This window comes from Oncorhynchus tshawytscha, linkage group LG15, assembly GCF_018296145.1.
Source record: "Oncorhynchus tshawytscha isolate Ot180627B linkage group LG15, Otsh_v2.0, whole genome shotgun sequence".
In the NCBI taxonomy this organism is placed as follows: Eukaryota; Metazoa; Chordata; class Actinopteri; order Salmoniformes; family Salmonidae; genus Oncorhynchus; species Oncorhynchus tshawytscha.
This window is the reverse complement of record NC_056443.1, coordinates 19,893,888-19,905,826: the sequence shown is the minus strand read 5'-3', so window position 1 is coordinate 19,905,826 and position 11,939 is coordinate 19,893,888. Positions and strand designations below refer to the sequence as shown.

Here is an 11,939-nt window from a genome sequence, read left to right as displayed (position 1 = left end):
ATTGGTAAGCTGTAGGTAGGGAGACTGTTGGACATTTGTTGACATAAGGAGACTCTATGGAGACAAGATAAAGAATTGATGGGGGAAGGGCACAACATAGAGGCAGATCGAGAGGGAAAAGGGCATGCAAGGGAGTCAGTACAGTAAGATAGCTCTAGAGAGAGGGCTAGCTGAAAAAGAGGATGATAAGGTTCAAGAAGTGAAAGAAGAGCGGGCAGTTGATGGAGAGCAGAAAGGGGTGATAGATGATGTGGATACAACAAGGGTATACAGCAGAGACTCATATGCCAGAGAAACGTTCAAAGCCCTGGAGCAGCTCAGGGACTCGTCTCTCCTCACTGACCTGACTCTGAGCACTGAGAATGGACAGCGTCTCCACGCACACTCCCTTGTCCTGGCTGCTGTCAGCTCCCTGGTACATCACTCCCTAACACACCAGAGGCTGCCCAAGTGGGATGAAGATATGGAGAAGATGAGGGAGAGGAGAGATACAGACAGAGATATGAACATACAGACCGAGATATTCATCAGTCTGGGTTCTGAGGTGAGGTGTGTAGGGCTGGCAGGGGTGACCGAGTTTGCCTACACTGGTGCCATATCAGCTCTGAACAGAGATTCACTGGCCCAGATACAGACTGCAGCTAAAACACTAGGGGTACCCAGAGTTCTAGAACTCTGCAGGAAAGAGGATGGGAAGATGAAGAAGGGAGTAGAGAAGAGGACTGAAGAAAAGAAGGTATCTGCTGAAGAACAGATGAAGCTCACTCTTCAGTCAATCAGACAGCTGTGGAAAGAGGGAGTGGGCTGTGATGTGGAGCTGGAGGTTGATGGGACATCATTCCATGGTTAGTAAACTGGTGTCAAAATACATCATGACTATGTACTGTACAATGATAGAGAAGACAATTCATTTATTTTTCGGTGGGAGCGTCCGAGATCAAGCTAAATAACCCATGCATGCTTATAATGGTAATAATATTGATAATATTGATATGATTTTAAATAATAATAGGATGATATATTAATATTACTAATATATTAATATATAACAACATGATGTTATAATGAGAAAATATATAAATGAAATATAAATTGTGTTTATATTTTTGTAATAATTGTTGGGGACTCGTCCGGGATCAACAAAATAAAATAATGTTAACTTCAAAATATTTCTACTTTCTGTCTTAAATCTGAATTCAGAAGAGTCATGATAAACCATATGGGGAGGTAGTCTATTTATGAGCTACCTAATTATAATAAGGATGATAACATCAATAATCCATTTCCTCTTCTCTCTCCTGTCTCCTCCAAGTCCACAAAGTGCTCATGGCTGCCAGTAGTGACTTCTTCCGGGGAATGTTCACCAGCGGGATGAAGGAATCCCAGCAGCCCTGTGTGGCCCTTCCCTTCCTGGAGGCTGCTGAGCTGGAGGCCATGATTGGCTGCTCCTACAGTGGGTCCCTCCCCCTCAGCTGGGGGCGTGTCTTTGAGATTACCTGCACCGCCCTCCAGCTCCAGTTCCAGCCCGCCCTCTCGCTGTGCCTCAACTTCCTGGAACAGGAAATCGATGCTCACTCCTGCCTGGACGTGGCCTCCTTCGCTGAGGCTTATGGGATGCCGGAACTCCTCGAAGTGGCAAACAGTTTTGTCCTGAGACACTTCCAAAACGTGGCAGCCACCCCTAAATTTCAAGACCTGCCAGCCAAGAATCTTAGAAGATATCTGAAAAGCGATTCCCTCTTTGTGCCCTCTGAGCTTGTCGTCTTCAAGGCTGTGGTGGCTTGGATCGAGGCGTGTCCCAGCAAAAGGCTTAAACTCACCAAAGAGCTGATGAAGAAAGTCCACTTTCCCCTCATGAACGTCAAGGAGTTCAATGAAGTTAAAACCACAAAACTGTGGTCTGAACACAACACGGAAGGTCTCTACCTGACTATACTGGAGGACTTTCACTCCCCTCACGTTGCACCTCGAACCCTGTGCAGGGTTTACTTGCCAAAGGACAGTCTAGTCTTGGTGGGTGGAGATCAGATCTCTGCCGACTTTAGCCGCCGATCTCCCAGCCGAGAACTGTGGTTCGGAAACTCTCTGAGGAACTACACAGGCATTGTAAAGAATGTGGAATGGAGGTTGCTTGGAGAGATGCCAAAGCCACCAAGGCTAAGTCACGAGGTGGCGGTACTCACAGGGAAGTTGTACGTGGTCGGGGGACAGAGTTATGAAGGCACACTTGATGTTTTCAACTCGACCTACAGGTGAGATAAGACGCTTTGGGTTTGTATCTACTAACCAATGAGTCTTTTAGGTATGACATGTTTTATATTTTTATGTTTTTACATGATTTTCTTCCTTCATCTCTCATTCTTTATTGTCTTTCAGATATGATCCGCTTCAGAACCTCTGGGAGAGGTTGGCTGACTTGCATAAGACAAGGTGCAACTTTTCCATGGTTGTGCTGGACAGGATGATATATGCCATTGGAGGGGACATTGATCCAGAAACTAACCTGGATAGTGTGGAGCGCTACTGTCCAAACACAGATACCTGGAGGTAGGTATTTTTTGGTAACTCAAAAGAGAATGGTAACACAGAATTGCTTGCAGTAGTTAATGTTCCATTGGAGATTTAAGTAAAACGTTGTTTCTTTGTTGCTATCATTACCAACTTTGGCCTTCCCTGTTAGCTTTTCGCGACCCTTGGATATGACATTGAGCTGCCATGCTGCCACAATGTTGGATGGAAAGATTTTCATCTCAGGGGGGTTGGACTGCAGGCACCAGTGTCGAGTATCCATGTTTCTGTACCACCCTGAGAGAGGAACCAACTACCTGGCCGAGATGAGGCAACCTCGAGCCCGTCACTGCATGGAAACTTTAAACTGCAATCTTTACGTGGCAGGAGGTGTCACTGTTGATGAAAACATGACGTCTATCGACCAGCTGGCCTGTGAGGTCTATGACTCGGTTAGTGACCTTTGGAGTGCTCTCACACCCCTGGCCGTCCCCCATGTTGGAGCAGCCTCTGTGGTTCTGGAGGGGATGCTCTATGTGCTGGGAGGATACTGCCAAGAGGACTACAGGGAAACCAGACTGGTTCATCGTTATGATCCCACCATCCAATTTTGGGAGAATATGGGCGAGATGCCAGGACCCAACACTGACATACGAGCCTGTTTGCTTCACCTACCCAACCACTTAAGACAATGACACATCACTATAAATCCCATAAGACTACACTACATTTGTCAGGGAACAGAAACGGAACCGGGAATGAAAGTGAGTCATAGTGTTCTGGAACAGAACCGTTATTTTAAACGCATGGGGCTGGATATTAACGTTTTTTATGTTCTGGGTATTTTTTTCAAGTCCCACAAAAATACGCAACAAAGCATATTTTGAATCCTTGTGCCGCTGTGAACACAGAAGCTTGTTAGCTAGTGTATAAATTTTATGAATAATTACTAAATGATGTATATATTTAATGTAGAACTATAACTAACAGAATTCTACCCTGTCTCTGTATAATGATAAATAATGTTTGTCCATAAGAAAGAGGGACTATTAGCAGGCAAGGAACTGTGGCAGACAACTTGTGATTTACCATCACCAAATGGACAGGCTGAAATCAACACCAACGAGCGATGGAGAGGAACCACTATCACTGCTATGCCATCCTGAGTTCAACAAGCCAGACAATTGGGCATTTCAGCAGTATATTAGAGCATGTCCAATTCGTGAAGGTTAAATGCCCATTGTTATAGATTGGAAATGGACAGTTTACATTTGTACATTTCCAATGTATTTAATGAGGATTTGCCATCACCAAATGAACTTGCTTAAATCAACACCAACGAGCGAGGGAGAGGAACCAATATCACTGCTAGGGCATCTCGAGTTCAACAAGCCAGACAATTGGGCATTTCAGCAATATATAACAGCATGTCTAATTCGTGATGGTAAATGCCCACTAATGTATTGCTAATGGATAGTGTTCAATACACATAATACATTGCCAGTCTTAACATGTTATACTGCAGTTGGACAGTGTCCATTGCTAATATATAGCAATTGGACAGTGTCCATTACACATATGCTATATTGCCTGTGTGAACATGCTCTTCTGCAAGTTGACAGTGTCCATTGCCAATGTATATTCATAAGGACTTCCCATTACCAAATGGACATGCTGAATCAACATCAACGAGAAATTCTGACTTCTTATGACTTCCTATGATCAAACTTGACAAATAGACCTTCTAGGTTGATTCAGGGCTTAACTTCTTCGATATAGGGGGCGCTCTTTGAATTTTTGGATTAAAAAAACGTTCCCGTTTTAAACAAGATATTTTGTCACGAAAAGATGCTCGACTATGCATATAATTGACAGCTTTGGAAAGAAAACACTCTGACGTTTCCAAAACTGCAAAGATATTATCTGTGAGTGCCACAGAACTGATGCTACAGGTGAAACCAAGATGAAATTTCAAACAGGAAATGCCCCAGATTTTGAAGGCGCTGTGTTCCAATGTCTCCTTATATGGCTGTGAATTGGCAAGGAATGAGCCTACACTTTCTGTCGTTTCCCCAATGTGTCTGCAGCATTGTGACGTATTTGTAGGCATATCATTGGAAGATTGACCATAAGAGACTACATTTACCAGGTGCTCGCTTGGTGTCCTCCGTTGCAATTATTGCGTAATCTCCAGCTGCGTGTATTTTTCCATTTGCTTCAGAGGAGAAACCCAACTGCCACGAATGACTTATCATCGAATAGATATGTGAAAACACCTTGAGGATTGATTCTAAACAACGTTTGCCATGTTTCTGTCGATATTATGGAGTTCATTTGGAAAAAGGTTTGGCGTTGTAATGACTGAATTTTCGGGGGTTTTTCTTAGCCAAATGTGATGAACAAAACGGAGCGATTTCTCCTACACAAATAATCTTTTTGGAAAAACTGAACATTTGCTATCTAACTGAGAGTCTCCTCATTGAAAACATCCGAAGTTCTTCAAAGGTAAATTATTTTATTTGAATGCTTTTCTTGTTTTTGTGAAAATGTTGCCTGCTGAATGCTAGGCTTAATGCTATGCTAGCTATCAATACTCTTACACAAATGCTTGTGTAGCTATGGTTGAAAAGCATATTTTGAAAATCTGAGACGACAGTGTTGTTAACAAAAGGCTAAGCTTGTGAGCCAATATATTTATTTCATTTCATTTGCGATTTTCATGAATAGTTAACGTTGCGTTATGGTAATGAGCTTGAGGCTATGATTACACTCCCGGATACGGGATTGCTCAACGCAAGAAGTTAACATAGTGATATATCTCATCTGGTAAGTATATAGGCCATCTCAACATTATATATGCTATTTGCACATGGTTCACTGACTTTTGGTTTTGGAAGCCAACTACCTATGATCATATATGTATTGCAAATGGACATAACATCCTGATTTAGTACTTTCAATGCTTATGTATGCCATTTGGACATTTCCTATGCCATTTGGACATGGTTTACTTACTTTTGGGTTCGGAAGCCGACTTCCTATTGGGCATATATGGCAAATGGACATAAAATCCTGATTTAGTACTTTCAATACTTATATATGTCACTTGGGGGCGGCAGGTAGCCTAGTGGTTAGAGCATTGGGCCAGTAACTGACTTGCTATGATCATATATGGCAAATGGACAAAACATATGCCTTATGGACAAACAAGCATACAATCTGTGTACATACAGTTCCTACATATGTATAATTGACAAAAATGTTTTTTTTTGTGTGTCCAAAACGCACCTTTTACGAGGTTTAACATTTTTGAAAAAAAATCAGATTTGGAAGATTTCACCCTTGAGACCTGACTTTCTGACCATTTCCCATATAGAATCCTGCGGTGGAGTGCGCTTGCCCCCTTTGGGATTTTTGGTGAATTACACCCGACATTTGCCATGGTCCACTTGCAATATGTTTTGGACCAATTGCCCCCCAATTGAGTGGTATTTGCGATTGTGTATATGTTTCGCCCAATACCAATAAGTATAATTACAATTGAACTTCACCAAGCCAGAGGGCCTCACAAGGCATCACCTGTGTTCTAGTCCCTCGTTTTACACATTAACCTCACCAGTCCTACTATAATCAACCCAGTACCACGGATCTCAACTTTTGGTTGCCCGTAACTGGCTAATTAACAATTATGTCCAAGGATACCTCACTTAAGAACTCAACTCAGTCCTGCTAGTTACCTCAGCTGTGGCCCTCTTAAGGAAAACCTTGCTCTAGGAGTACCCTCAACAAGGGCTTTTGTTAATTATTAATTTAAAAATATATATTTTCATCTCTTATTGATAGATTAGATTGTCCAAGCTCACCTCTCTCAGTACTATGTTCCCTGCCAGATGGTGTCGACAGAGACGAACGCCTCGCTTCTAGTCCTTAGGAAACTTTGCAGTATTTTATTTTTTATGTATTATTTCTTACATTGTTAGCCCAGAAAATCGTAACTGTTATGAACTCATTACCCAACATTGGAAGAATTTGGGCAAGATGCCCGGACACAACACAGACATACGAGCCGCCTGCCCAACCACTTAAGACAATGAGAAAGGGAACTTTAGAGGGTGAGATAGAGGTTGGGGTCCAATTTAATTTATAATTCCAAATTAGATTCCGGATTTAATTGATATTGCAGCAATTTTCAGAAAATGGAATTGCAATTAATTTGGAATTTAGGCTGTCTGAACTGGAATTTAATTGACATTGAAGAAGAAAATCATCCTTGGAATAGAATTGGAATTTGTGGAATTGATCCCAACCCTTGTTATGACTATACAACACAACAACACAGAGAAGGAACTTGGCTGCCATTCATCTACAGGTGAGAGAAAATGTATTGTATGGCAGAAATTAGTCTCATTCTTTATCACTGATATAATTTTTTGACTGAAAAATGTAAAGATGTGTGTTGATATTATTAAATACCTTATGACCTTACAAATAGCCTGATTTGCGTTCAGAAGTAAATACTGTACACTGTAATATTATTCTGCTTATGTAATTGTAGGCATTTACTAGTTCTTAAACTCGTTCTTACAGTGATGAAATCATGAACAGAATTTGGAAAAGCCTAAATTTGGAAACAAATGAAAGTCCAATAGGAGAGAGAGAGACAACGAGAGCAAAAGAGCAAGTTCAAGTCAGCCAGCCAATGAGCACCAATATCCATGTGTCTGATGTTAATGATCAACTGTAGCCCTATTCACTCAGTATTTACAAAGCTTCTCAGAGTAGAAGTACTGAGCAAGGGTTGGTTTTCCCTCTTAGATCATAGCGAATAAGATTACTAAGGAAACGCTGAGAGCTACTCCACTCTGTCTCTCCCGAGAGGATAATGAAAATGATGATGAAGAGGACGGCTACTGGCTGGCTGGTCTTGCTGGGCTACGTGTGTCTGGCTCAAGAAGAGGAGGTCTTGGGTTCTGTGGTGAACATCTACACTGAACTGAAGGAGCTTAGGTCTTTGGTGGGAGAGCTGAGTACTAAGCTCCATACAGCAGAGGCAGACCTGAAAGAGCAGAGAGCTATGGTGGATAAGCTGAATAAAGAGAGAGAAGGTACAGTAAATTGTAAATATCAATGAATGAGTAGCAGACATTTCTAAAGCATTTATAAACATGTACTCAATCAAATCAATCCAATTTATTTCTAAAGCCCTTTTAACATCAGCAGATGTCATCAAAGTGCAATACAGAAACCCAGCCTAAAATCCCTAGAAAGGCAGGAATTTAGGATGAAACCTAGAGGCTCTGAGGAGTGTCCAGTCCTCTTCTGGCTGTGCCGGGTGGAGATTATAAGAGTACATGGCCATTTAAGGCCAGATTGTTCTTCAAGATGTTCATATGTTCATAGATGACCAGCAGGGTCAAATAATTATCAGTGGTTATAGTGCAACAGGTCCGTACCTCAGAAGTAAATGTCAGTTGGCTTTTCATAGCCGAGCATTCAGATGTCGAGACAGCGGGTGCGGTAGAGAGAGCGAGAGAGTTGCAAACAGCAGGTCCGGTGAAAAGGTCAGGGTTCCCTAGCCGCAGGCAGAACAGTTGAAACTGGAGCAGCAGCACAACCAAGTGGACTGGGGACAGCCAGGAGTCATCAGGACATGTAGTCCGGAGACATGATCCTAGGGCTCAGGTCCTCAGGATTGGCTTATTATCATGAAAATGCATATAAAGTGTTACCCAATACTTTACAGGTCAACGTATATAAATGTATATAAGTGTATATAAATGTATATAAGTGTATATAAATGTGTATATAAAGTGTTACCCAATGCTTAACAGGTCAATAATGCTCACAAATAAGAAAGTCCTCTTCTTGCTCCTCCCCTTACTCCTTTTTTTCTACCAATGCTCGAGTTTGTTTTGCATCGGGTGGGCGGAGTTTGCTCATTTTAGACCATTCCATTAGTCCTAAAGTGAAATCTCCACCCACCTGGGGCACCAGGCCATGCAAAACGAACTTGTCCGTTGTTAGAGATGATGATGTTCTCATTGCTGTGTTGTTGTTGATTGATGTTGTTGTTGTTGCTACTATCTTTGCTGGCAGAGCAACCCAAGGTAGCCTTCTCAGCAGCCTTGCTGTCGTCTGAAAGTAAACACCATGGGCCCATCGACGCAGAGACTAACCTCATTTTCGGAAAGGTCCTGACCAACATTGGCAGTGCATACAACCCAATCACAGGTCTGGCACTGAACATACTGTATCTACATCATTATGTATAGCAGGGGTGGTCAAAAAGGGCCAATGAGGTGCAGGCTTTTTCCCCAGCCAGTCATGACACATCTCATTCAACTAATCAATTATTTTCAATAAATACTTTTGATTTGTTGAATCAGGTGTGTTACTGCTTGGCTAGAACAAAAGCCTGCACCATTAGGGTTCCTTTGTGCGTACGACTAGTCCACCTGATTTAAGCCTCTAGTAGCAATGGCCAAATGCCACCACTATTTATCGACTCCTTCTATGCCTCAGGTGTCTTCACAGCGCCAGTGAGAGGGGTCTACTACTTCAGATTTTCTGGAAATGGCTTTGCAGGCCATGACATGGGTCTGAGCATATTCAAGGATGGCCAAAGGATGATGTCTGTGTACGAATACCAATCCAGTGGAGAACAGAATGACCATGCGTCCAATGGAGTCACACTGCAGTTGGAGAAGGGCGAAGTGGTCTACATGCGCCTCTGGATCAACACATGGGTCTTTATCGATGGGCGATATGACTACTGCTCCTTCAGTGGCTTCCTGCTCTTTCCTATGTGAAGCAGACAGCACAATGTCACATTTTCCTCTGTCATGAGATAAAACCCTGATGCAGAAAATATATATATATATATATCCTGTTTTGAAGATGTTTATATCGGTCTGATAATACAGGACTACTGGCCAATAGCCAGGGAAAATGCAGAGCGACAAATTCAAATAAAATACTATAAAAAACTAACTTTCATGAAATCACACATGTAAGATACCAAATTAAAGCTACACGTGTTGTGAATCCAGCCAACATGTCACATTTCAAAAAGGCTTTTCTGAGAAAGCAAACGATGCTATTATCTGTGGGTAGCACCTCAGTATACAAAGTGAGAGAACATATTTCAACCCTACAGGCGCGACACAAAAAGCAGAAATAAAAATATAAATCATGCCTTACCTTTGACGAGCTTCTTTTGTTGGCACTTCAATATGTCCCATAAACATCGCAAATTGTCCTTTTGTTCGATTAATTCCGTCCATATATATCCAAAATGTCCATTTATTTGGCTCGTTTGATCCAGAAAAATGCCGGTTCCAACTTGCGCAAAGTCACTACAAAATATCTCAAAAGTTACCTGTAAACTTTGCCAAAACATTTCAAACGATTTTTGTAATACAACTTTAGGTATTTTTTTAAAGTAAATAATCGATAAAATGGAAGACGGAATGATCTGTGTTCAATACAAAAAGAAAACAAACTGACGCTGCTTTTCTGGTCACGCACATCTATCAAACAGTACACTTCAAGGGACCCTCATTCAAGATGGCCGTGCTTCTTCATTACACAAAGGAAAAACCTCAACCAATTTCTAAAGACTGGTGACATCCTTAGAAATCTGGTTTCCCAATGAAAATCCATTGAAAAGAGAGTGACCTAAAAAAAAAAAATCAGAATGGTTTGTCCTGGGGTTTCGCCTGCTACATAAGTTCTGTTATACTCACAGACATGAATCAAACAGTTTTAGAAACGTCAGAGTGTTTTCTATCCAAATATACTAATAATATGCATATATTATCATCTGGGGATGAGTAGCAGGCAGTTGAATTTGGGCATGCTTTTCATCCAAAATTCCAAATGCTGCCCCCTATCCTAGAGATGTTTTAAGTCTGATAAGTATCTGTACAAAACAGATTATCTGATAATACTTGTGGAATATAAACATACTTGCTTGATATATGTTTTCCAGTTTCTTGAAATACTTTTTTGCAAATTATTTCTGTGTGAAAACTGAAATGGACTATTCATTTCTATGGGAAAACTGAAATGGTCTATTCATTCCTTTTCAAGTAGACACATATCCAGAGCAACTTACAGTAAGTAGTGAGTGCATACATTTTCTTCATACTGGTCCCACTTTGGAATTGAACCCACAGCCCTAGCATTGCAAGCACCATGCTCTACCAATGGAGCCACACCATCACATTGCATCATCACAAACCACTTGATGTCTCGATGTACTCAATTATCATATTGTGCATTGTTTTTCTTCATGGTGATGGAAATTCTACAGACACAAACCTAGATGACCAGCCTATGTACAATAGAGTATGCGCTGACCAACTAGCAAATGTCTTCACTCACATTTTCAACCTCTCCCGGTCTGAGTCTGTAATACTAACATGTTTCGAGCAGACCACCTTAGTCCTTGTGCCCAAGAACACTAAGGTAACCAGCCTAAATGACTACCGACCCATAGCAATCATGTCTGTAGCCATGAAATGCTTTGAAAGGCTGGTCATGGCTCACATCAACACCATTATCCCAGAAACCCTAGACCCACTCCAATTTGCATACCAACAGATCCACAGATGATGCAATCTCTATTGCACTCCACACTGCCCTTTTACACCTGGACAAAAGGAACACCTATGTGAGAATACTATTTATTGACTACAGCTCAGCGTTCAACAACATAGTGCCCTCAAAGCTCATCACTAAGCTATGGACCCTGGGACTAAACACCTCCCTCTGCAACTGGATCCTGGACTTCCTGACGGGCCGCCCCCAGGTGGAGAGGGTAGGTAACAACATATCTGCCACGCTGATCCTCAACACGGGGGCCCCTCAGGGGTGCATACTCAGTCCCCTCCTGTACTCCCTGCTCACTCATGACTGCATGGCCAGACATGACTCCAAAAACACCATTAAGTATGATGATGACACAACAGTGGTAGGCCTGATCAACCAAAAACCACGAGACAGCCTATAGAGAGGAGGTCAGAGACCTGGCCGTGTGGTGCCAGGACAACAACCTCTCCCTCAACATGATCAAGACAAAGGAGATGATTGTGGGCTACAAGAAAAGGAGGACCGAGCATGCCCCCATTCTCATCGACTGGGCTGTAACCTGTGGAGCAGGTTGAGTACTACAAGTTCCTTGGTTTCCACATCACCAACCAACTACATGGTCCAAGCACACCAAGACAGTCGTGAAAGGGCACGACAAAACCTATTCCCCCTCAGGAGACTGAAAATATTTGGCATGGATCCTCAGATCCTCAAAAGGTTCTACAGCTGCACCATCAAGAGCATCATGACTGGTTGCATCACTGCTTGGTATGGCAACTGCCTGGTATGGCATGTCAGAAGAAGACCCTAAAAATTGTCAGACTCCAGCCACACTAGTC

The 11,939-nt window shown here is 42.1% G+C and overlaps 2 protein-coding genes across 2 annotated transcripts; both read left to right on the top strand.

Annotated features, from left to right (window-relative positions):
- Nucleotides 1–697: 697 nt before the first annotated feature.
- On the top strand, nucleotides 698–3,203 carry LOC112255217 (kelch-like protein 33). Its single transcript, XM_042297800.1, has 4 exons — nucleotides 698–845; nucleotides 1,313–2,252; nucleotides 2,377–2,547; nucleotides 2,813–3,203. The coding sequence occupies exons 1-4, from the start codon at nucleotides 698–700 to the stop codon at nucleotides 3,201–3,203; spliced, it is 1,650 nt and encodes a 549-aa protein (XP_042153734.1).
- Nucleotides 3,204–7,275: 4,072 nt separating this feature from the next.
- LOC112254093 (complement C1q-like protein 2) lies at nucleotides 7,276–9,707 on the top strand. The gene is made up of 3 exons (XM_024426326.2): nucleotides 7,276–7,613; nucleotides 8,605–8,739; nucleotides 9,031–9,707. The coding sequence occupies exons 1-3, from the start codon at nucleotides 7,391–7,393 to the stop codon at nucleotides 9,315–9,317; spliced, it is 645 nt and encodes a 214-aa protein (XP_024282094.1). The 5' UTR covers nucleotides 7,276–7,390; the 3' UTR covers nucleotides 9,318–9,707.
- The last annotated feature ends 2,232 nt before the right edge of the window (nucleotides 9,708–11,939 follow it).

What these genes read in the sequence shown, in the direction of transcription:
- LOC112255217 (XM_042297800.1), top strand. Translation starts at nt 698, where the DNA reads ATGAAGAAGGGAGTAGAGAAGAGGACTGAAGAAAAGAAGGTATCTGCT. An exon ending in TGATGGGACATCATTCCATG is followed by an intron (nt 846 to 1,312) that starts GTTAGTAAACTG and finishes GTCTCCTCCAAG; the next exon opens with TCCACAAAGTGCTCATGGCT. An exon ending in GTTTTCAACTCGACCTACAG is followed by an intron (nt 2,253 to 2,376) that starts GTGAGATAAGAC and finishes ATTGTCTTTCAG; the next exon opens with ATATGATCCGCTTCAGAACC.
- LOC112254093 (XM_024426326.2), top strand. Translation starts at nt 7,391, where the DNA reads ATGAAAATGATGATGAAGAGGACGGCTACTGGCTGGCTGGTCTTGCTG. An exon ending in GCTGAATAAAGAGAGAGAAG is followed by an intron (nt 7,614 to 8,604) that starts GTACAGTAAATT and finishes CTTTGCTGGCAG; the next exon opens with AGCAACCCAAGGTAGCCTTC. An exon ending in TGCATACAACCCAATCACAG is followed by an intron (nt 8,740 to 9,030) that starts GTCTGGCACTGA and finishes TCTATGCCTCAG; the next exon opens with GTGTCTTCACAGCGCCAGTG.